Below are 26,018 nucleotides of genomic sequence, written 5' to 3' on the forward strand. Positions count from 1 at the left end.
TTGCTGAGGGTGGCTGACAGTCGAGGCTTGGGTGTTGAGCAAAGACAAAAGATGTCACTGGACGATCCATTTTTTGTTGTGAAAGGGTGAGTGACGAACCACCGTAAAGCCCTGTCCTGGGCAAAGAGGCAGCCAGCAGCTCGGGGCTCTGTGCTTCCCCGAGTTGTACCAGCTGCGAGCGATGTTTCCCTTCCCCTGTTGAGTTTAAAAGGGCTGCAGGAACTTTCCCAGCCCCCTCCTGTCCATTCCCATTGCCCGCTGGCCCGGAGCTGGGAGCTGTTCCCTTGTGTGCTCACCAGCTCTGGCCCGTGCGCCCTTGGTCGGATGCGAGCAGGAGCCCTCGGGGCTGTTGCTTGTTGAAGGCTGGGCAAACTGCACAAATCACAGACCTGGGACAAGCCACAACACGCGGAGTGGTGAGAGTTTGGGAGTGTTATTCTCCACTGGATGGTCTGGGGAATTCTCCAGGGTGGAATTCGCCCAGCTATCAATCTGAAAGAAAAGCCTGGCGCCTCTCTATCTATTGCCCGTCGCAACCTCAGGCTGTCCCAAAGCGTTTTGCAGCCAATGAAGTACTTTGTGACGTGCAGTCATAGAATCACAGAATAGGACAGCACAGGAAGAGGCCATTCGGCCCCTCGAGTCTGGACCAGCTCTATCGAAGAGCGATCCAGTTAGTCCCACTCCCTCGCCCTTTCCCCATATCCCGGCAATTTTTTGTCTCCTTCAGGGCACTTATCCAACTCCCCTTTTGAAAGCCACGATTGAGTCTGCCTCCAACACACGCCCTCAGGCAGCACATTCCAGATCCTAACCACTCAGCTGTGTAAAAGGTTTTTCCTGACCAATACTTATCCCTCAATCAACATCACAAAAACAGATTATCCGGTCATTATCACATTGCTGTGTGTGGGAGCTTGCTGTGCGCAAATTGGCTGCCGCGTTTCCCACATTACAACAGTGACTACACTCCAAAAGTACTTCATTGGCTGTAAAGTGTTTTGCGATGTCTGGTGGTGAAAGGCGCGATATAAATGCAAGTCTTTCTTTCATGTTGCATCTGTTTTTTTTGCCAATCACCTTAAACCTGTACCCTGTGGTTACAGACCCCCCAGCCATCAGTTTCTCCTTATTTACTCTGTCTAAACACTTCATGATTTTAAACACCTCGATCAAATCTTCTCCTGGCCTTCTCTGCTCCAATCACTGTTGAGATGTAGATCCGTCTATCTTCTAGCCATCCATGTAATGTGATGTCTTTGATCCTACTTTGTGAAGGTTCTCCCGTTGGATTCTTGCGGAGGTGAAACTCCATAGGCACCAGATGCCCTCGTGTACCCCACCGGGTTGGTGTGTGAGTTGGCAGGCTGTGACACGGTGGGGAGGGGCAGCGATGTCGGGTCCATTCCTTCTCTCCCCGTCAGTGTCTGCTGGCGAGCGGAGTCACTGGATCGCTGTGTCCTGGCCCTCCTCCCTCCCCCCGCCCCCCCCCCCCCCCCAGGGACGCCCTGATAAACACGCAGACATGGTGTTGTGATACAAAGGCTAAACACTGCGGATGCTGGAATCTGAAATAAAAACAGAAAATGCTGTAAATCTCAGCGGGTCGGGCAGCGTCTGTGGAGAGAGAAACAGAGTTAGCGTTTTGGGTCGATGACCCTTGGTCAGAACTGGAGAGCGTTCGAAATAAACAGATTGTTAAGGAGCATTGAAAGGGGGAGGGGAGGAGAGAACAACAGGGAAGGTCTGTGATAGGGGGGAAGGCAGGAGAGATTAGAGACACAAAAGGGACGATGGGCCGACTTGAAATGGTAATGGCCGGAGTTAGAGAAAGGTTAGTCTGGATAGGGTGTGAATGGCGAGATAATTACCGGCTGCCATTAGAGATAAAGAGAGAACAAAACATAAGCTCGCGAACTGCTGGGCCTTTTATAGGGTTAGGTGAGTGGGCAAATGCATGGCAGATGCAGTATAATGTGGATAAATGTGAGGTTATCCACTTTGGGGGCAAAAACACGAAGGCAGAATATTATCTGAATGGCGGCAGATTAGGAAAAGGGGAGGTGCAACGAGACCTGGGTGTCATGGTACATCAGTCATTGAAAGTTGGCATGCAGGTACAGCAGGCGGTGAAGAAGGCAAATGGTATGTTGGCCTTCATAGCTAGGGGATTTGAGTATAGGAGCAGGGAGGTCTTACTGCAGTTGTACAGGGCCTTGGTGAGACCTCACCTTGAATATTGTGTTCAGTTTTGGTCTCCTAATCTGAGGAAGGACGTTCTTGCTATTGAGGGAGTGCAGCGAAGGTTCACCAGACTGATTCCAGGGATGGCAGGACTGACATATGAGGAGAGACTGGATCGACTGGGCCTGTATTCACTGGAGTTTAGAAGGATGAGAGGGGATCTCATAGAAACGTATAACATTCTGACGGGACTGGACAGGTTAGATGCAGGAAGAATGTTCCCGATGTTGGGGAAGTCCAGAACCAGGGGACACAGTCTAAGGATAAGGGGTAAGCCATTTAGGACCAAGATGAGGAGAAACTTCTTCACCCAGAGAGTTGTGAACCTGTGGAATTCCCTGCCGCAGAGAGTTGTTGAGGCCAATTCGTTGGATATATTCAAGAGGGAGTTAGATGTGGACCTTACGGCTAAAGGAATCAAGGGGTATGGAGAGAAAGCAGGAAAGGGGTACTGAGGGAATGATCAGCCATGATCATATTGAATGGTGGTGCAGGCTCGAAGGGCCGAATGGCCTACTCCTGCACCTATTTTCTATGTTTCTATATTCAGCTCGAGGGGTGGGGGGGAGGGAGCCAAAGTTGGGCAGAGGTTATGCTTTGGAATTGTCGCACGCTGTTGTGAGATTGCTTTTCTTTGATTGCAGGGAGGTTCAGAAGGCGGTGAATACGGCTCGCGGACTTTACCAGCGATGGTGTGAGTTACTGCAGGACTCACAGAGTGTCAGCAAGGAGGAGTATGACTGGACCACAAATGAACTTCGCAACAGTCTGCGCAGTATTGAGTGGGATCTGGAGGATCTGGACGAGACAATCGATATCCTCCAATAGTAACCACCCCCCGCTGCCTGGACCCCAAGCTCTGGAATTCCCTCCCTAAAACCCTCGCTCCTCTTTTAAGACGCTCCTTAAACCTGACCTCCTGACCCTTCACCGGAGCATTATTGCCTGAGATCGCTCATGTGAAGCACCTTGGGATGTTCCACTACGTTAAAGGCGCCATAGAAATGTTGTATATATATATTTCTGTGTATTTTTAAAGATCTGTTTTCTCCCCTCCTCCAAATAGCACTGCGCCTAACTGGGGCACGGCCTAACTGGGGCACGGCCTAATACGGCCTAACTGGGGCACGGCCTAACTGGGGCACGGCCTAACTGGGGCACGGCCTAACTGGGGCACGGCCTAACTGGGGACGGCCTAACTGGGTCACGGCCTAACTGGGGCACGGCCTAACTGGGGCACGGCCTAACTGGGGCACGGCCTAACTGGGGCACGGCCTAATATGGCCCAACTGGGGCACGGCCTAACTGGGGCATGGCCTAATACGGCCCAACTGGGGCACGGCCTAATACGACCTAACTGGGGCATGGCCTAACTGGGGTACAGCCTAACTGGGGCACGGCCTAATACGACCTAACTGGGGCACGGCCTAATACGACCTAACTGGGGCATGGCCTAATACGACCTAACTGGGGCATGGCCTAATACGACCTAACTGGGGCATGGCCTAACTGGGGCACGGCCTAACTGGGGCACGGCCTAACTGGGGTACGGCCTAACTGGGGCACGGCCTAACTGGGGCACGGCCTAACTGGGGACGGCCTAACTGGGGCATGGCCTAATACGGCCCAACTGGGGCACGGCCTAACTGGGGCATGGCCTAATACGGCCCAACTGGGGCACGGCCTAATACGACCTAACTGGGGCATGGCCTAACTGGGGTACAGCCTAACTGGGGCATGGCCTAATACGACCTAACTGGGGCACGGCCTAATACGACCTAACTGGGGCACGGCCTAATACGACCTAACTGGGGCACGGCCTAATACGACCTAACTGGGGCATGGCCTAATACGACCTAACTGGGGCATGGCCTAACTGGGGTACAGCCTAACTGGGGCACGGCCTAATACGGCCTAACTGGGGCATGGCCTAATACGACCTAACTGGGGCATGGCCTAACTGGGGTACAGCCTAACTGGGGCACGGCCTAATACGGCCTAACTGGGGCACGGCCTAATACGGCCTAACTGGGGCATGGCCTAATACGGCCTAACTGGGGCACGGCCTAATACGACCTAACTGGGGCATGGCCTAATACGGCCTAACTGGGGTACAGCCTAACTGGGGCACGGCCTAATACGGCCTAACTGGGGCATGGCCTAATACGGCCTAACTGGGGCATGGCCTAATACGGCCTAACTGGGGCACGGCCTAATACGACCTAACTGGGGCATGGCCTAATACGGCCTAACTGGGGTACAGCCTAACTGGGGCACGGCCTAATACGACCTAACTGGGGCATGGCCTAACTGGGGTACAGCCTAATACGACCTAACTGGGGCATGGCCTAACTGGGGTACAGCCTAACTGGGGCATGGCCTAATACGGCCTAACTGGGGCATGGCCTAACTGGGGTACAGCCTAACTGGGGCATGGCCTAATACGACCTAACTGGGGCATGGCCTAACTGGGGTACAGCCTAATACGACCTAACTGGGGCATGGCCTAATACGGCCTAACTGGGGTACAGCCTAACTGGGGCACGGCCTAATACGGCCTAACTGGGGTACAGCCTAACTGGGGCACGGCCTAATACGGCCTAACTGGGGTACAGCCTAACTGGGGTACGGCTTCTGCCTTGTTTCACATCCTGGTTTACAAATCTCTCCATGGCCCTCGCCCCCTCCCTATTTCTGTAATATCCTCCAGCCCCACAACTCCCCGAGATGTCTGCGCTCCTCTAACTCTGCCCTCCTGAGCATCCCTGATTATAATCGCTCCACCATCGGTGGCCGTGCCTTCAGCTGCCTGGGCCCCAAGCTCAGGAACTCCCTCCCTAAACCTCTCCGCCTCTCTCTCCTCCTTCAAGAAGCTCCTTAAAACCTACCTCTCTGACCGAGCTTTTGGTCATCTGCCCTAAAATCTCCTTATGTGATTCGGTGTCAAATTTTTAAATCCCATAACGCTCCTGTGAAAGGCCTTGGGACGTTTCGCTACTTTAAAGGTGCTATATAAATCCAAGTTGTTGTGTGAGCCTCGGCAGGCTATTCGACTACTGGAGGCATGCTGGCAGAGCTGGATCCTGTCCCCGATCTTACCACTAGATACACGTTCAGCAGCAGGAGCCCTGCTTGGTTCTTAATCCCGAGGTGCCGAGGAGAATTGCAGCACCCGTCCCACCAGCCAGTCCGAGGTGGGGGAATCGCACCTTGGCACTACCCGCTCCGTACGGCTCGGTGCAATGCCGGCCAGTGTGGTTCCCCATTGAGGTGTAAGGGGAAGTGGGGACTGCCCTGGGCAGGCAGCAGTGTGTGTGTGTGTTGGGGATGGGTGGTATGCCTGTGATGGGACCACACAGTGAGCTGGGGGGGACGGAGGCTGAGTTGGCACGGGGGTGTGAGGCGGCAGGCAGTAATACAGCGAGTTTCTGTAAATTAACAGAATGGGAGCCATCAAAAACTGACCAACGATTAAATAGTAACTGACAGAAATTGTTGGTGTAGGAATAGTGTGTGTGTTTGTTTGTCGTTGAAGATTTTAAAATGTCTGTATGTAAAAATGAAGTCCTGTTTCACACTCGAGACAATCCCGGATATGCTTGATTGATAGAAACATAGAAAATAGGTGCAGGAGTAGGCCATTCGGCCCTTCGAGCCTGCACCACCATTCAATAAGATCATGGCTGATCATTCCCTCAGTACCCCTTTCCTGCTTTCTCTCCATACCCCCTGATCCCTTTAGCCGTAAGGGCCATATCGAACTCCCTCTTGATATGTCACACACCTCACGAAGGTCCCAATCATAAACCACAGGAGGAGGCCATTCGGCCCATCGTGCTGACTCTGACAGAGCAGTGGTGCTCAGTCCCACACCCCGCTTTGTGTCCTCATCCCCCAGTACCGTGTCCAACTCCCTTTTAATGTCATTGATGGAATCAGCTTCCACCACCTTTACGGGTCGAGCGTTCCGGATCGCGACAACTCTTGAGTGAAAATATTTCCCCTCATCACCCCCTCTCGATCTCTGGTGGATGGAGCAGTTTCAAGGTCTCGGGGGAGCCCCCCCGGGCTGGGCAGGGGAAAGGATTTCCAGCCCTGAGCATTGCTCCTGGGACCACCTGCTGAACGGATCGAACTTGGCCACGATGCGCGCCATGGTGGAATAGCCTACAGCACTCGGTGTCTTGGAGCACACACCACCAATGTGCCCAATGCCCAGCGTCAGTCAGCATCTTCACTGAGCGGGACCGAGCCACACAATGTTCCGGAACTCTCTCCCTAAGCCCCTTGGCCTTGCCGTCTCGCCTTTTAAAGTCTCCTCAAAATCTCTTCACTGTGTTTTAGATCACCGCCCAAACCCCTCTCCTGTTCCCCGCTCCCCACACCTTGCTCCCCCTGCAAGGCACCTTGTCTGTGTGTAAATATACGCTGTGAAAATGTCGCAGTGTGAAGCTGTTGTGGTAACCCCAACACCTCCTTATGGGCAACATTCCCGGGATCGGGACTTTGGAGGGGTAACGGAGGGACTGGTTCTGTTTGCGAGACCACACTTTGGGACTGTGGTGGAATTTTTGCGCTGAAAAGCGATTTCAAAACTGCGGTGTCCCCAAGTTTCAATCGATTGTAATTTACTGCAAAGTAATCTTGCTCTGTGTATAAATAATGTCCAGGCCCGAGGCCCCATCACAGGCTCCGCTTCTGTTCTGTTCTCTGGGACTCCAAGCTTTTGTCTCTCTGGTTTATTTTCTCCCTTAACTATTGTGAACGCATCGTGGAATCGAACCCGCGGAAGTTCAAGATCGAGACTGCGGAACTGTACGAGAGGAAAGCATTCGTCATCAGAACCAGACAAACCGTCAAGGTACGTACAACACGGGCACTGCCCACATCCGGGGTCACCGCCCACATCCGGGGTCACCGCCCACATCCGGGGTCACCGCTCAAATCCGGGTCACCGCCCAGGGTCATTGCCCACATCCGGGTCACTGCCCGGGGTCACCGCCCACATCCGGGGTCACCGCCCACATCCGGGGTCACCGCTCACATCCGGGTCACCGCACAGGGTCACTGCCCACATCCGGGTCACTGCCCGGGGTCACCGCCCACATCCGGGTCACCGCCCACATCGGGGTCACCGTCCATTTCCGGGCTCACTGCCAACATATCCAGGGTCACTCACTGCTCGGGGCCACCACCATCGTATCCGGGTTCACTGCCAACCTACCCTGGGTCACCGCCCAGGGTCACCGTCAACATACCCGGGATCACCACCCATAGTCACCATCAACAGACCCAGGGTCACCACTAACATACTCGGGGTCACCGCCCAGGGTCACGTCACCGTCCGGGGTCACCGCCAACATACCCGGGGTCACCGCCCAGGGTCACTGCCAACATACCCGGGGTCACCGCTCGGAGTCACCATCAACATACCCAGGGTCAACGCCAACATACCAAGGGTCACCGCCCGGGGTCACATCACCTTCCAGGGTCACCACCAACATACCTGGGGTCACCGCACAGGGTCACCGCCAACATACCCAGGGTCGCTGCCCGGGGTCATCGCCAGCAGACCCGGGGTCACCACCCGGGGTTACTGCCAACAAACCCGGGGTCGTCGCCAACATACCCGGGCTCACCGCCAACATACCCTGGGTCACTCCCCAGGTTCACGGCCAACATACCCGGGGTCACTGCCTGGGTCGCTGCCCGGGGTCACTGCCGACATTCCCATAGTCACCGTCCGGGGCCGCTGCCAACATACCCGGGGTCACTGCACGGGGTTGCCACCAACATACCCGGGGTCACTACAAACATACCCGCTGTCACCACCGGGGTCATCGCCCACATACCTGGGGTCACCACCAACAAACACGGGGTCACCGCCCATAGTCACCATCAACAGACCCAGGGTCACCACTAACATACTTGGGGTCACCGCCCAGGGTCACGTAACCGTCCGGGGTCACCGCCAACATACCCGGGGTCACCGCAAGGGTCACTGCCAACATACCCGGGGTCACCGCTCGGAGTCACCATCAACATACTCAGGGTCAACGCCAACATACCAAGGGTCACCGCCCAGGGTCACGTCACCGTCCGGGGTCACCACCAACATACTTGGGGTCACCGCCCAGGGTCACGTAACCGTCCGGGGTCACCGCCAACATACCCGGGGTCACCGCAAGGGTCACTGCCAACATACCCGGGGTCACCGCTCGGAGTCACCATCAACATACTCAGGGTCAACGCCAACATACCAAGGGTCACCGCCCGGGGTCACATCACCTTTCCAGGGTCACCACCAACATACCTGGGGTCACCGCACAGGGTCACCGCCAACATACCCAGGGTTGCTGCCCGGGGTCATCGCCAGCATACCCGGGGTCACCGCCAACATACCCTGGGTCACTCCCCAGGTTCACGGCCAATATACCCGGGGTCACGCCCGGGGTCACTGCCGACATTCCCATAGTCACCGTCCAGGGCCGCTGCCAACATACCCAGGGTCACTGCACGGGTTCAGGGCCATAATACCCGGGGTCATTGTCTAGGGTCACTGCCCGGGGTCATTGCCTACATACCCGGGGTCACGGCCCAAGGTCACTGCCTACATGCCCAGGGTCACCGCTCGGGGTTACCGTCAATGTACCCGGGGTTACTGCAACATATCCGGGGTCACCGCCAACATACCCAGGGTCACAGCCTGGGGTCAGCGCCAACATACCCAGGGTCACTGCCCGGGTCACAGCCGACATTCCCATAGTCACCGTCCGTGGCCGCTACCAACATACCCAGGGTCACCGCAACATACACACGGTCACTCCCCGCGCTCACTGCCTGGGTTATTACCCATGGCCACCACCCGGGATCACCGTCAACATACCCGGGGTCACTGCCAGCAAACCCGGGGTCACCGCCAACATGCCCGGGGTCACCACCAACGTACCTGGGGTCACCGCCAACATACCCAGGGTCACCTCCCGGGGCCACTACCAACATACCCGGGGTCACCACCAACATACCCGGGGTCACCGCCCAGGGTCACATTAAAATACGCGGGGCCACTGCCCGGGGTCATAGAAACATAGAAAATATAGAAACATAGAAAATAGGTGCAGGAGTAGGCCATTCGGCCCTTCGAGCCTGCACCGCCATTCAATGAGTTCATGGCTGAACATGCAACTTCAGTACCCCATTCCTGCTTTCTCGCCATAACCCTTGATCCCCCGAGTAGTAAGGACTAAATCTAACTCCTTTTTGAATATATTTAGTGAATTGGCCTCAACAACTTTCTGTGGTAGAGAATTCCACAGGTTCACCACTCTCTGGGTGAAGAAGTTTCTCCTCACCTTGGTCCTAAAAGGCTTACCCCTTATCCTTAGACTGTGTCCCCTGGTTCTGGACTTCCCCAACATCGGGAACATTCTTCCTGCATCTAACCTATCTAAACCCATCAGAATTTTAAACGTTTCTATGAGATCCTCTCTCATTCTTCTGAACTCCAGTGAATACAAGCCCAGTTGATCCAGTCTTTCTTGATATGTCAGTCCCGCCATCCCGGGAATCAGTCTGGTGAACCTTCGCTGCACTCCCTCAATAGCAAGAATGTCCTTCCTCAGGTTAGGAGACCAAAACTGTACACAGTACTCCAGGTGTGGCCTCACCAAGGCCCTGTACAACTGTAGCAACACCTCCCCTCGCTATGAAGGCCAACATGCCATTTGCTTTCTTAACCGCCTGCTGTACCTGCATGCCAACCTTCAATGACTGATGTACCATGACACCCAGGTCTCGTTGCACCTCCCCTTTTCCTAATCTGTCACCATTCTGATAATAGTCTGTCTCTCTGTTTTTACCACCAAAGTGGATAACCTCACATTTATCCACATTATACTTCATCTGCCATGCATTTGCCCACTCACCTAACCTATCCAAATCACTCTGCAGCCTCATAGCATCCTCCTCGCAGCTCATACTGCCATCCAACTTAGTGTCATCCGCAAATTTGGAGATACTACATTTAATCCCCTCGTCCAAATCATTAATGTACAATGTAAACAGCTGGAGCCCCAGCACAGAACCTTGCGGTACCCCACTAGTCACTGCCTGCCATTCTGAAAAGTACCCATTTACTCCTACTCTTTGCTTCCTGTCTGACAACCAGTTCTCAAGCCATGTCAGCACACTACCCCCCAATCCCATGTGCTTTAACTTTGCACATTAATCTCTTGTGTGGGACCTTGTCGAAAGCCTTCTGAAAGTCCAAATATACCACATCAACTGGTTCTTCTTGTCCACTCTACTGGAAACATCCTCAAAAAATTCCAGAAGATTTGTCAAGCATGATTTCCCTTTCACAAATCCATGCTGACTTGGACCTATCATGTCACCTCTTTCCAAATGCGCTGCTATGACATCCTTAATAATTGATTCCATCATTTTACCCACTACCGATGTCCGGCTGACCGGTCTATAATTCCCTGTTTTCTCTCTCCCTCCTTTTTTAAAAAGTGGGGTTACATTGGCTACCCTCCACTCCATAGGAACTGATCCAGAGTCAATGGAATGTTGGAAAATGACTGTCAATGCATCTGCTATTTCCAAGGTCACCTCCTTAAGTACTCTGGGATGCAGTCCATCAGGCCCTGGGGATTTATCGGCCTTCAATCCCATCAATTACCCCAACACAATTTCCCGACTAATAAGGATTTCCCTCAGTTCCTCCTCCTTACTAGACCCTCTGACCCCTTTTATATCCGGAAGGTTGTTTGTGTCCTCCTCAGTGAATACCGAACCAAAGTACTTGTTCAATTGGTCTGCCATTTCTTTGTTCCCCGTTATGACTTCCCCTGATTCTGACTGCAGGGGACCTACGTTTGTCTTTACTAACCTTTTTCTCTTTACATATCTATAGAAACTTTTGCAGTCCGTCTTAATGTTCCCTGCAAGCTTCCTCTCGTACTCTATTTTCCCTGCCCTAATCAAACCCTTTGTCCTCCTCTGCTGAGTTCTAAATTTCTCCCAGTCCCCGGGTTCACTGCTATTTCTGGCCAATTTGTATGCCACTTCCTTGGCTTTAATACTATCCCTGATTTCCCTTGATAGCCACGGTTGAGCCACCTTCCCTTTTTTATTTTTACGCCAGACAGGGATGTACAATTGTTGTAGTTCATCCATGCGGTCTCTAAATGTCTGCCATTGCCCATCCACAGTCAGCCCCTTAAGTACCATTCGCCAATCTATCCTAGCCAATTCACACCTCATACCTTCAAAGTTACCCTTCTTTAAGTTCTGGACCATGGTCTCTGAATTAACTGTTTCATTCTCCATCCTAATGTAGAATTCCACCATATTATGGTCACTCTTCCCCAAGGGGCCTCGCACAACGAGATTGCTAATTAATCCTCTCTCATTACACAACACCCAGTCTAAGATGGCCTCCCCCCTAGTTGGTTCCTCGACATATTGGTCTAGAAAACCATCCCTTATGCACTCCAGGAAATCCTTCTCCACCGTATTGCTTCCAGTTTGGTTAGCCCAATCTATATGCATATTAAAGTCACCCATGATAACTGCTGCACCTTTATTGCATGCACCCCTAATTTCCTGTTTGATGCCCTCCCCAACATCACTACTACTATTTGGAGGTCTGTACACAACTCCCACTAACGTTTTTTGCCCTTTGGTGTTCTGCAGCTCTACCCATATAGATTCCACATCATCCAAGCTAATGTCCTTCCTAACTATTGCATTAATCTATTCTTTAACCAGCAATGCTACCCCACCTCCTTTTCCTTTTATTCTATCCTTCCTGAATGTTGAATACCCATGGATGTTGAGTTCCCAGCCCTGATCATCCTGGAGCCACGTCTCTGTAATCCCAATCACATCATATCTGTTAACATCTATTTGCACAGTTAATTCCTCCACCTTATTACGGATACTCCTTGTATTAAGACACAAAGCCTTCAGGCTTGTTTTTTTTAACATCCTTTGTCCTTTTAGAATTATGATGTAGTGTGGCCCTTTTTGTTTCTTGCCTTTGTTTACTCGGCCTTCCACTATTGCTTTTTACCTTTCTACCTTCTGTTTCTGACTCCATATTACTTTGCCCTATCTCGCTGCATAGGTTCCCATCCCCCTGCCATATTAGTTTAAACACTCCCGAACTGCATTAGCAAATGTTACCCCTAGGACATCAGTTCCAGTCCTGCCCGAGTGCAGACCGTCCCTTTTGTACAGGTCCCACTTCCCCCAGAACTGGTTCCAATGTCCCAGGAATTTGAATCCCTCTCTCTTGCACCACTGCTCAAGCCACGTATTTATTCTAACTATCCTGCTCCCTCTACTCTGATTAGCACGTGGCACTGGTCGCAATCCAGAGATTACTACCTTTGAGGTCCTACTTTTTAATTTAACTCCTAGCTCCCTAAATTCAGCTTGTAGGACCTCTTCCCGCTTCTTACCTATATCGTTGGTACCTACATGTACCATGACAACTGGCTGTTCACCCTCCCTTTCCAGAATGCTCCGCAGCTGCTTCGAGACATCCTTGACCTTTGCACCAGGGAGGCAACATTCCGTCCTGGAGTCTCGGTTGCGGCCGCAGAAACTCCTATCTATTCCCTTTACAATAGCTCTCCCACTCTTTTTCCTGCTCTTCTGTGCAGCAGAGCCACCCACGGTGCCATGAACCTGGCTGCTGGTGCCTTCCCCTGGCAAGTCATCTCCCCCAACAGTATCCAAAACGGTATATCTGTTTTGGAGGGAGATGACCGCAGGGGACTCCTGCACTACCTTCCTGCTCTTGCCTTGTCTCTTGGTCACCCATTCACTATCTGTCCTAACCCTTACCTGCGGTGTGACCAACTCACTAAATGTGCTATCCACAACATTCCCAGCATCGCGCATGCTCCAGAGTGAGTCCATCCGCAGCTCCAGTGCCGTCATGCGGTCTGTCAGGAGCTGCAGCTGGACACACATTCCGCACACATAGTAGTCAGGGACACTGGAAGCGTCCCTGACTTCCCACATCGCACAGGAGGAGCATGACACGGGTCCGAGCTCTCCTGCCATGACTTAACCCTTAAATTAATTTACTTACTAAAATTTACTTAAACACCAAACAGCTACTTATTGGTTGGCTGACAATTAAACTAATCTAAAAGTCAGTCTAAAAGAGAGTTATACTTACCAGTCGAACAGCCAACCACTTACCAGCTTGGCTGTGATGTCACCTCTCGATTTCGCACCCCTCTATCTTTGTCTGCAACTGGTTGGGCTGTTCTCTGGGCCTCCGCCTCCTACTCTCGCACTCCTTATCAGCTGCTCTAGTGTCAGCACTAGTAGGAAAAACAAGACAAAACAGCACCTGCCGCCCGAACTCACCCACTTACCAAACTCACGAATGCCACTCTATGCTGCTGCACTCCGTGCTCTGCACGAGCTGACTCTTTTTAAACTGTATCTAGGTCGGATGACCCACTACTGGTCAGTCGTTTACAGAACTGGTTTTAACTAGCTGCTAATTGCCTCCTACTGGAGAGTTACCTTGTTTTTCTCTGCCTAAACCTGAAAGATTCCCAACTATTTAACTTTTCCCCTTTAAATTAAACTGCTACTTACTTAGAAGCTACTGGCAATTTCCACTAACAATTTACTCCAGACTCCAAATGGTTTAAAGAGAATAACCCTTAAAACTCACCCTCTTACCAAACTAACAAATGCCACTCTATGCTGCTGCACTCTGTGCTCTGCACGAGCTGCCTCTTTTTAAACTGTCAACATACCCGGGGTCACTGCCTGGGGTCACCGCAACATACCCTGGGTCATCACTAATGTACCCGGGGTCACTGCCAACATACCCAGGGTTGCTGCCCGGGGTCACCACCAACATACCCGGGGTCACTACACGGGGTTGCCACCAACATGCCCGGGGCTCACCACCCACATACCCGGGGTCACTGCCAACATACCCGCTGTCACCGCCGAGGTCACCGCCCACATACCCGGGGTCACTGCCAACATACCCGCTGTCACCGCCGAGGTCACCGCCCACATACCCGGGGTCACCGCCAATATACTCGGGGTCACCACCAACAAACACGGAGTCATCGCACGAGGTCTCCAACAACACATCCAGGGTCACTGCCAACATACCCGGGGTCACTGCCAACATACGTGGGGTCACGGCCCGGGGTCACCGCCAACATACCCGGGGTCACCGCCAACAAACACGGGGTCATCGCACAAGGTCTCCAACAACACATCCAGGGTCACCGCCAACATACCCGGGGTCACCGGCAACATACCCGGGGTCACGGCCCGGTTCACTACCAACATACCCGGGGTCACGGCCAGGGGCACCACCAACATATCCGGGGTCACCGCCAACATACCCGTGGTCACTGTCCGGGGTCACGGGAAACATACCCACATCACGGTCCGGGGTCACTGCTTACATACCCATGGTCACCACCCAGGGTCACCGCCAACTAAACTGGGGTCACAGCCTGGGTTCACCACCAACATACCCATGGTCACCACCCAGGGTCACCGCCAACTAAACTGGGGTCACAGCCTGGGTTCACCACCAACAAACACGGAGTCATCGCACGAGGTCTCCAACAACACATCCGGGGTCACCGCCAACATACCCGGGGTCACCGCCAATATACTCGGGGTCACCACCAACAAACACGGAGTCATCGCACGAGGTCTCCAACAACACATCCAGGGTCACTGCCAACATACGTGGGGTCACGGCCCGGGGTCACCGCCAACATACCCGGGGTCACCGCCAACAAACACGGGGTCATTGCACGAGGTCTCCAACAACACATCCAGGGTCACCGCCAACATACCCGGGGTCACGGCCCGGGGTCACCGCCAACATACCCGGGGTCACCGGCAACATCCCGGGGTCACCGGCAACATACCCGGGGTCACAGCCCGGTTCACTACCAACATACCCGGGGTCACGGCCAGGGGCACCACCAACATATCCGGGGTCACCGCCAACATACCCGTGGTCACTGTCCGGGGTCACGGGAAACATACCCACATCACGGTCCGGGGTCACTGCTTACATACCCATGGTCACCACCCAGGGTCACCGCCAACTAAACTGGGGTCACAGCCTGGGTTCACCACCAACATACTCGGGGTCACCGCCCGGGTTCACCACCAACGTTACCGCCAACATACCCGGGGTCACTGCCCTGGGTCACCGCCAACATAGCCGGGGTCACTGCCTGGCTTACTGCCGGGGTCAGTGCATACATACCCAAGGTCACCGCCTGGGGTCACCGCCCGACATACCGGGGTCACTGCTAACATAACCGTGGTTACCGCCCGGGGTCACTGCTGGGGGCACCGGCAACATATCTGGGGTCACTGCCAACATACCAAGGGTAACCGCCAACATACCCGGGGTCATCGCCCAGAGTCCCTGCCAGCATACCCGGAATCACCATAACATACCCGGGTTAACCGCCCAGGATCACCACCAATGTACCCGGGGTCATTGCCAACATACCCAGGGTCGCAGCCCGGGGTCACCACCAACATTCCCAGGGTCACGGCCAACATACCCGGGGTGATTGTCCGGGGTCACTGCCTGGGTCATTGCCCGGGGTCACTGCCAACATACCCGGGGTCACCGCAAATAAACCCGGGGTCACCGCCCGGGGTTACCGCCAACATACCCGGGGTTACCGCCAACAAACCCGGGGTCACCGCCAACATACCTGGGGTTACCGCCAACAAACCCGGGGTCACCGCCAACATACCCGGGGTCACCGCCAACATACCCGGGGTTACCGCCAACAAACCCGGGGTCACCGCCAACATACCCGGGGTCACCGCCAACATACCCGGGGTCACCGCAACAGACCTGGGGCCATTGCCTGGGGTCACCGACAACATACCCGAGGTCATCGCCAACGTACCCGGGGTCACCGCTCAGAGTCCCTGCCAGCATACCCGGGATCACTACAACATACCCAGGTTAACCGCCCTGGGTCACCACCAATGTACCCGGGGTCATTGCCAACATAGCCGGGGTCACCACCAACATTCCCAGGGTCATGGCCAACATACCCGGGGTCATTGTCCGGGGTCACCGCCCGGGGTCACCGCCAACATACCCGGGGTCACCGCCTGGGGTCACCACCAAGATTCCCAGGGTCACCGCCAATATACCCGGGGTCATTGTCCGGGGTCACTGCCTGGGTCATTGCCCGGGGTCACCGCCAACATACCCGGGGTCACTGCCAACATACCCGGGGTCACCGCCAACATACCCGGGGTCACTGCCCAGGATTAGATTCCAGCCCTGACGTCACTCTTGGGCTGATGATAAAAGAGTGGTCTCGAATCATTCAGCACGAAGGAGGCCATTGGGCCCATCGAGCCTGTGCCGGCTCTGTGACAGAGCGATCCAATCAGTTCCACCCCCCCCCCCCGCCCCCCCCGCCTTTTCCCCACAGCCCGGCACATTTTCACACTTCAAGTATTTATGAAATCGCATTTTGAAAATTATTATTGAATCAGCTGGCTTTCCCGTTCTACCCTGTGAGGGAGTTGTTTTGGTGTGGGGCCTGTATTAGTGGCTGTAGCCCTTGTCGGGCGGCACTGCTGTCCCTGTGTGAGCCCTAGACAGCTGGTGGTGCCGGGCTATCCAACCATGGGGGGCTGAACATTGCAGCGGAATCCTAGTCCTCTCCGGCGGCTGTGCGCTTTCCAGCAGGGATAACATACAGGAGCAGGAACCCTGGCTGCTTTCCCCACTTTCCACCCAGCACTGCGGCTATCTGTGGGGTTTTTTTTTTAGGCCTACCATGCTACGGCATCTTGTGTCTTAATCCGCCACGACCTGGAGGCAGCGGACTGCAGGGTTAACGAGAGAGAATCTCTAGCTAACCGTAACCTTCACTTTGTGTCTCCAGGAAATGAAAGATCACATTTCGAGTCCTTCTGCTGTGGCGTTTGGGGAGAGGAGAAACCGACAGGTGAGGGGCTCCACGTCTGTCCTGTGTTGTTCGAATTCCACTTTCCCGCCGCCCCTCGGACACCGAGTCTCAGCGCTCACCCACAGCCCTCTGCTCTCTCACCCAAGTGGGAGCTGGGACAACGAGCGCCGTCCCAACTATTGGACTGCAGTGAGCGTCGCAGAAAGCCTGGTGCTATCACCATCCAATATCAGCAGGGTTGATTGGGTAGTGATTAGGAAGGGGAGTCCCGGCTGATTGTCCAGCCCAGGGGTCCGAGACACAGACTGGGCCTTGAACCAGGAGGCCTCCTGTTCTCTCTGTAGTTCCAGCTCCGTGAGCACTAATATTCCACGCACCGAGCTCCCTCTGCGTCAGAGAATTCAACATCATTTTCTGGCACTTAAAGCATTGAATTAGCGAATAATTTGAAGCTATGTAAGTGACACACTAAAGAGGGAGTTTATTGCTAAAAATATATTGAATTAGTGCTTTCTCATGTCTGTTATGTGGAGAGACGAGAAAAGCCAGGATTGTTCTCCTTTGAGCAAAGAAGGTGAAAGGGAGATTTAATCGAGGTGTTCAAAATCATGACGAGGTTTTGATAAATAAGGAGATACTGTTTCCAGTGGCGGGAGGGTTGGTAACCAGAGGACACGGATTTAAAGTAATTGGGGGAAAAAAGCCAGAGGGGAGATGGAGAACTTTTTTTACGCAGCGAGTTGTTGTGATCGGGAATGCGCTGCCTGAAAGGGCGGTGGGAGCAGGTTCAATCGTAACTTTCAAAATTAGATAAATACTTGAAAGGAAAAAATGTGCAGGGGCTGTGGGGAAAGAGCAGGGGGGAGTGGGACTGATTGGATCGCTTTGTCACAGAGCTGGCTCAGGAACGATGGGCCGAATGGCTGCCTCCTGTGCTGTAAGATGATTTGAGTGAAGTGACTTTGAATTAAGAGGAGTGGATTTGGGCCAGCAGGTGAGTCTCAGTCGGTCTTTCTTGGACCCTGTTCAGTTCTCGTGTTGGTTGAGGAACCGCCTGAGCTCTCAGATAGTCCGACACATAAGGAACATAAGAACATATGAAATAGGAGCAGGAGTAGGCCATACGGCCTCTCGGGCCTGCTCCGCCATTTAATACGATCATGGCTGATCCGATCATGGACTCAGGTCCACCTCCCTGCCCGCTCCCCATAACCCCTTATCCCCTTATCGTTTAAGAAACTGTCTATTTCTGTCTTAAATTTATTCAATGTCCCAGCTTCCACAGCTCTCTGAGGCAGAGAATTCCACAGATTTACAACCCTCTGAGAGAAGAAATTCCTCCTCATCTCAGTTTTAAATGGGCGGCCCCTTATTCTAAGATCATGCCCCCTAGTTCTAGTCTCCCCCATCAGTGGAAACATCCTCTCTGCATCCACCTTGTCAAGCCCCCTCATAATCTTACACGTTTCGATAAGATCACCTCTCATTCTTCTAAATTCCAATGAGTAGAGGCCCAACCTCCTCAACCTTTCCTCATAAGTCAACCCCCTTATCCCCGGAATCAACCGAGTGAACCTTCTCTGAACTGCCTCCAAAGCAAGTATATCCTTTCATAAATATGGAAACCAAAACTGCACGCAGTATTCCAGGTGTGGCCTCACCAACACCTTATATAACTGTAGCAAGACTTCCCTGCTTTTATACTCCATCCCCTTTGTAATAAAGGCCAAGATACCATTGGCCTTCCTGATCACTTGCTGTACCTGCATACTATCCTTTTGTGTTTCATGCACAAGTACCCCCAGGTCCCGCTGTACTGCAGCACTTTGCAATCTTTCTCCATTTAAATAATAACTTGCTCTTTGATTTTTTTTCTGCCAAAGTGCATGACCTCACACCTTCCCACGTTATACTCCATCTGCCAAATTTTTGCCCCCTCACTTAGCCTGTCTGTGTCCTTTCGCAGGTTTTTTGTGTCCTCCTCACACATTGCTTTTCCTCCCGTCTGTGTATCATCGGCACTCTGTTATACTTACGCTGAATTGTTGAGCGCTGACGGCCCCGCCTGCCATCAGTGTGCGTGTAATGGGGAAAGTGAAGCCTGACCTGACGCTTGCTGTCATTGCAGAACCTGATGGGAGCCATCGAACAGCAGCTGAAGCCCGCGGATCGGTACAAGCGCCTGGACCAGGAACTGGAGACCGTTAACTCCCAGTACATTGAGGAGCAGCGAGTTCAGCAGCGCGTACGTACTTAACCGCTGAGGCTGACTCTCCCTCGCGGAGCCCAGGCCCAAACTTGTCGCATGACAGCAAGAGCGGGAGAGAAGTTGTGTTTAAAATCCTGTGCGTTGTCGGGGCGAGGGAGGTGAGGAGCCCTGCAGTTTGTAATCGCGGAGAAGGATGAGTTAGCAAGCAACAATATATTTATATAGTACCTTTAACATAGTAAGACGTCACAGGCGTTATCAAACATAATCTGACACTGCACCGCGTATACAGATATGAGGGGCAGGTGACCAAAAGCTTGGGCAAAGACGTAGGTTTTAAGGAGCGACTTAAAGGAGGAGAGAGAGGCGGAGAGGCTTAGGGAGGGAGTTCCAGAGCTTGGGGCCCAGGCAGCTGAAGGCACGGCCACCGATGGTGGAGCGATTATAATCAGGGATGGTCAGGAGGGCAGGATTGGAGCACAGAGATCTCGGAGGGTTGGAGGAAGTTGCAGAGGTAGAGAGGAGAGTGGGGCCACTGAGGGATTTGAACACAAGGGTGAGCACTTGAAATTGAAGGCGGTGTGATGGTTGAGGGGAAAGCTGATGTGAGCACGGAATTATTCTTCCTCTCTCCTCCCACCAGTTGTGCACAGATTAGCCGACTCCACACCCCACTCCAGGATCAGGGGCGCGAATCTCCAGCCTCAAGTCTTGCTGTTTTATGGTCTGGATTTAAGTGGGGGAGTGGTGTTCCCATTGTGGATGTCCTGATGACCAATCAGGAAGCAGTGTTTCAGTGCTAATAGTGAGCGGCAGTAACAGGGAACTGAATCCACTGAGTCACACACCATCCCGATTTGGGAATATATCGGCCGTTCCTTCATCGTCGCTGGGTCACAATCCTGGAACTCCCTCCCCAACAGCACTGTGGGAGCACCTTCACCACACGGGACTGCAGCGGTTCAAGAAGGCGGCTCACCACCACCTTCTCAAGGGGCAATTAGGGATGGGCAATAAATGCCGGCCTTGCCAGCAACGCCCACAATCTTGAGAATGAATTAAAAAATATATATATTTTAAATTGTGGCAAAACATTTGCTGCTCAAGACACACAGAAATGATTTTTATTTTCCCCGGAGACACTGTGAGGGTTGGGCTGTGAGCGGTGATGTAACTGTGACCCTTGGTGTCTGTACAGCTGATAGTAGAGCAACAGGATGATCAACTCGAGCTGGTGTCGGGGAGCATTGGGGTCCTGAAGAACATGTCGGGGCGAATAGGAGACGAGCTGGACGAACAGGCAGTGTAAGTACATTCACGCAGCAGTGTCAGACCACACGTGTCACTCACAGACTCCCCAAAAGTAATTCTTCTTTTAACTGAGAAACCCAGGTGTCGGAGGGGCAGTACTGAGGGAGTGCTGCACCGTCGGAGGGGCAGTACTGAGGGAGTGCTGCACTGTCAGAGGGGCAATACTGAGGGAGCACTGCACTGTCGGAGGGGCAGTACTGAGGGAGCACTGCACTGTCGGAGGGGCAGTACTGAGGGAGTGCTGCACTGTCAGAGGGGCAATACTGAGGGAGCACTGCACTGTCGGAGGGGCAGTACTGAGGGAGCGCCGCACTGTCGGAGGGGCAGTACTGAGGGAGCACTGCACTGTCGGAGGGGCAGTACTGAGGGAGTGCTGCACTGTCAGAGGGGCAATACTGAGGGAGCACTGCACTGTCGGAGGGGCAGTACTGAGGGAGCGCCGCACTGTCGGAGGGGCAGTACTGAGGGAGCGCCGCACTGTCGGAGGGGCAGTACTGAGGGAGCGCCGCACTGTCGGAGGGGCAGTACTGAGGGAGTGCCGCACTGTCGGAGGGGCAGTACTGAGGGAGCGCCGCACTGTCGGAGGGGCAGTACTGAGGGAGCGCCGCACTGTCGGAGGGGCAGTACTGAGGGAGCGCCGCACTGTCGGAGGGGAAGTACTGAGGGAGCGCCGCACTGTCGGAGGGGCAGTACTGAGGGAGCGCCGCACTGTCGGAGGGGCAGTACTGAGGGAGCCCCGCACTGTCGGAGGGGCAGTACTGAGGGAGTGCCGTACTGTCGGAGGGGCAGTACTGAGGGAGCACCACACTGTTGGAGGGGCAGTACTGAGGGAGTGCCGCACTGTTGGAGGGGCAGTACTGAGGGAGTGCCGCACTGTCGGAGGGGCAGTACTGAGGGAGCGCCGCACTGTTGGAGGGGCAGTACTGAGGGAGTGCCGCACTGTTGGAGGGGCAGTACTGAGGGAGTGCCGCACTGTCGGAGGGGCAGTACTGAGGGAGCGCTGCCCTGACGGAGGGACAGTACTGAGGGAGCGCTGCCCTGACGGAGGGACAGTACTGAGGAACAGGGGAGTTCACCCCGGACCTTTTGACAGGGTCCCACACAACAGATTGGTGTGCAAATTTAAAGCACATGGTATTGGGGGTAATGTACTGACATGGATAGGGAACTGGTTGGCAGACAGGAAGCAGAGAGTCGGGATAAACAGGTGCTTTTCAGAATTGCAAGCAGTGACTAGTGGAGTGCCGCAGGGTTCAGTGCTGGGACCCCAGCTATTTACAATATACATTAATGATTTAGACGAAGGAATTGAGTGTAATATCTCCAAGTTTGCAGATGACACTAAGCTGGGTGGCGGTGTGAGCTGTGAGGAGGATGCTAAGAGGCTGCAGGGTGACTTGGACAGGTTAGGTGAGTGGGCAAATGCATGGCAGATGCAGTATAATGTGGATAAATGTGAGGTTATCCACTTTGGGGGCAAAAACACGAAGGCAGAATATTATCTGAATGGCGGCAGATTAGGAAAAGGGGAGGTGCAACGAGACCTGGGTGTCATGGTGCATCAGTCATTGAAAGTTGGCATGCAGGTACAGCAGGCAGTGAAGAATGCAAATGGTATGTTGGCCTTCATAGCGAGGGGATTTGAGTATAGGAGCAGGGAGGACTTACTGCAGTTGTACAGGGCCTTAGTGAGGCCTCACCTGGAATATTGTGTTCAGTTTTGGTCTCCTAATCTGAGGAAGGACATTCTTGCTATTGAGGGAGTGCAGCGAAGGTTCACCAGATTGATTCCCGGGATGGCAGGACTGACATATGAAGAAAGACTGGATCGACTGGGCCTGTATTCACTGGAGTTTAGAAGGATGAGAGGGAATCTCATTGAAACATAAGATTCTGACGGGACTGGACAGGTTAGATGCAGGAAGAATGTTCCCGATGTTGGGGAAGTCCAGAACCAGAGGTCACAGTCTTAGGATAAGGGGTAAGCCATTTAGGACCGAGATGAGGAGAAACTTCTTCACTCAGAGAGTTGTTAACCTGTGGAATTCCCTGCCGCAGAGAGTTATTGAGGCCAGTTCATTTGATATATTCAAGAGGGAGTTAGATGTGGTCCTTACGGCTAAAAGGATCAAGGGGTATGGAGAGAAAGCAGGAAAGGGGTACTGAAGGAATAATCAGCCATGATCTTATTGAATGGTGGTGCAGGCTCGAAGGGCCGAATGGCCTACTCCTGCACCTATTTTCTATGTTTCTGTGTGTTCTGGGGCCAATATTTATCCCTCAATCAACATCACTAAAAATGGATTCTCTGGTCAGTATCTGTTTGTGCTGTGTGTGGGAGCTTGCTGTGCCCAAATTGGCAGCCGCATTTCCCACAATACAACAGTGACTACACTTGAGAAAAAGTACTTCAATGGCTTTAAAGCAGTTTGGGACATCCTGAGGTCGTGAAAGGCGCTATATAAATATTATAATCTTGGTGTAAGATGTGACCAAGTGAGGGAGAAGATGGGGAGAATGTGTTTCCCCACTGCACTCACACACAAACAAGTTTAAAGATGTTTCCCTGTGGCTGCAGTTCCTCATTCATTGCTCGTGTAATGTGCGAACATTGATTTAAATACCGTCATACATAATGACGGACCGGGTAGACCCTCTTGTCCATCCAGCCTGTCCCACACAACTGCAATGCCTTGTGCATCATGATATATACACTCCCCACACCACCCAGAACCCTGTGATCTCCAGGTAGAGGCAACAATACAGATTAAAAACCCGGGCCAAATTGGGGGAAGATATCTGTGCAATTCCTCTCCGAACGCGGCGATTGACACTAGTCCAGATCACTCCGGCCCTGATTTATGTCAGGCAGTACTGACCTCTTGTGCAAGCTGATCTCTGCCTCAGCCAGAAACCGTTCCAGCTCTCCAGGAATTCAAAGAACGAGACGTCCGTCTGTTCCAGAGGTCCACTGTTCTCTGGGAACAGAACCAGCTCCCGACATCCTAACCTAGTATCATTTCCTTTCCCAGGATGCTGGATGAGTTTTCCCATGAAATGGACAACACGCAGTCCCGGCTGGACAGCACACTGAAGAAGTTGGCCAAAGTATCTCACATGACCAGTGGTGAGTTTCCCCGCTGACCTATCCTCTCCGCCCCCCCGCTCTCCCCTCCCCTCCACCCCTCCTCTCTGCCCCCCTCGCTCTCCCCTCCCCTCCACCCCTCCTCTCCGCCCCAATTGCTCTCCCCTCCACCACCTCCTCTCCGCCCCCCTCGCTCTCCCCTCCCCTCCACCCCTCCTCTCCGCCCCAATTGCTCTCCCCTCCCCTCCACCCCTCCTCTCCGCCTCCCCCGCTTTCCCCTCCTCTCCGACCCCCGCTCTCCCCTCCGCCCCACTCTCCTCTCCGCGCCCCCCCTCCGTTCTCCTCTCTGCTCTGGAATTTCCTCCCTAAATTTCTCTTAACTCTCTTTCCCCCTTTAAGACGCTCCTTAAAACCTACCTCTGTGACCAAGCCTGCCCTAATATCTCCTTGTGTGGGCCTGTCTCATATTTTGTTTGCTGATGCTTTGTGACATTTTACAATGTTAAAGGTGCTATATAAATGCAAGTTGTCCCAAGCGCCCAGGTGATGTGCGACCTGTTATACGGTGGGATCTCCGTCTCCCCGGGACTGACGGGATCTCTGGGACTGACGGGGTCGCCGTCTCCCCGGGACTGACGGGGTCTCTGGGTCCCCGGGACTGACAGGGTCTCTGGGTCTGGGACTGACGGGGTCGCTGGGTCCATGGGACTGACGGGGTCTCTGGGTCTCTGGGTCCCTGGGACTGACGGGGTCTCTGGGTCCCTGGGACTGACGGGGTCTCTGGGTCCCTGGGACTGACGGGGTCTCTGGGTCTCTGGGTCCCTGGGACTGATGGGGTCTCTGGGTCCCTGGGACTGATGGGGTCTCTGGGTCTGGGACTGACGGGATCTCTGGGTCCCTGGGACTGACGGGGTCTCTGGGTCTGGGACTGACGGGGTCTCTGGGTCTGGGACTGATGGGGGTCGCTGGGTCCCTGGGACTGACGGGGTCTGCTGGGTCCCTGGGACTGACGGGGTCTCTGGGTCCCTGGGACTGACGGGGTCTCTGGGTCTGGGACTGACGGGGTCTCTGGGTCCCTGGGACTGACGGGGTCTCTGGGTCTGGGACTGATGGTAACTTCCCTTCTGTTGGGCAGCTCGGCGGCAGTGGTGTGTGATTGTCGTTCTTCTCGTCATCCTGGTCGTGGTGCTCATATTGTTCTTCACTCTCTGACCGTGGAGTTGGGACTTTAATGGCGTGCGACACAGGTTGCTGAGGGCCATCAGCAGCTGGGACACCCGTGGCAGGAATTAGTTGGAGGCCCATTCAGATCCAGGGCAGGATTCTGGAAATGCCCCATGTGTTTTTCTTCGTATTTTTGGACCTTCGGTGCCGTATCCAATGCGACCAAATTTGCTGCACAAGTGCAGGGGGGCGAGGAATGTAAAATACTCTATTATTTTTTTTTTAACGTTAGCTGGTACATTTCAGGATGTCAGTAGTAGGCACCGGGTAGTTGCTTTGGGATCGGACTGAACTTCAATCTCCAGCCTCGTGGCTTGTTAATAAATAATGCAACTGAATCTGCAGCGGTTAAATATCTACAACACCAAACCCAGCCTCCCCTCGACAGAGACTCTCTGATCAGATCTGCCCCTGCACAATGTTAGGCTGTTAAAGGAGATCGTAATTCCAATCCCACATTTCCCTGGATTCCTCTCTGCGGAGGTGATGTGGGATTGAGGGAACAGAAAGATGGTACTCGGTTTGTGATGGGAAGCGCCGGAGGTGAGAGGGGCCTGGGCACCGAGGGAGGGGGGCCCGGGCACCGAGGGTGAGGGGCCTGGGCACCGCGGGTGAGAGGGGAGGTGTGGGGTCTGGGCACCGAGGGTGAGGGGCCGGGGCACCGAGGGGGGGAGGGGAGGTGTGAGTCTGGGCACTGGGTGAGAGGTCTCGGGCCAGGGTACGTGGTTCAGACAGGCTAGAGATCTCGTTAATTCTCTGCTGTTCCCACAGTCTGACTCCTCTTGAAGGGGCTTTACCTGAAACGTTTGACCCTTCCCTGTGTTTCTCGCCTCTGAGTCAGAAGGTTGTGGGTTCGAGTCCCACTCCGGAGACTTGAGCATGGTGATCGACATCCGGATCAGGACGGTGTGTGACTGGAAGGGAACGTGGAGGTGGTGGTGTTCCCATGCGCCTGCTGCTCTTGTCTTCT

At 53.7% G+C, this 26,018-nt stretch overlaps 1 protein-coding gene across 2 annotated transcripts; it reads left to right on the forward strand.

Annotated features, from left to right (window-relative positions):
- LOC139237791 (syntaxin-6-like) lies at positions 1-25,650 on the forward strand. 2 transcript variants are annotated; one of them, XM_070866989.1, is made up of 8 exons: positions 1-86; positions 2,889-3,058; positions 7,011-7,105; positions 17,196-17,258; positions 19,348-19,464; positions 20,627-20,733; positions 23,772-23,866; positions 24,960-25,650. In XM_070866989.1, exons 1-8 carry the CDS (start codon positions 52-54, stop codon positions 25,034-25,036), a joined length of 759 nt encoding a protein of 252 aa, XP_070723090.1. In that variant the 5' UTR covers positions 1-51; the 3' UTR covers positions 25,037-25,650. The 2 variants fall into 2 exon arrangements, with proteins under 2 accessions (XP_070723090.1, XP_070723091.1); XM_070866990.1 differs by lacking the exon at positions 17,196-17,258.
- Positions 25,651-26,018: the final 368 nt, after the last annotated feature.

Source organism: Pristiophorus japonicus, chromosome 24 (genome assembly GCF_044704955.1).
Source record: "Pristiophorus japonicus isolate sPriJap1 chromosome 24, sPriJap1.hap1, whole genome shotgun sequence".
In the NCBI taxonomy this organism is placed as follows: Eukaryota; Metazoa; Chordata; class Chondrichthyes; family Pristiophoridae; genus Pristiophorus; species Pristiophorus japonicus.

Excerpts from the sequence above, each read along its gene's own strand:
- LOC139237791 (XM_070866989.1), top strand. The coding sequence starts at position 52 with ATGTCACTGGACGATCCATTTTTTGTTGTGAAAGG. Across the intron at positions 87-2,888 it reads CCATTTTTTGTTGTGAAAGG|GGAGGTTCAGAAGGCGGTGA; the intron begins GTGAGTGACGAA and ends CTTTGATTGCAG. Across the intron at positions 7,106-17,195 it reads GAACCAGACAAACCGTCAAG|GAAATGAAAGATCACATTTC; the intron begins GTACGTACAACA and ends TTGTGTCTCCAG.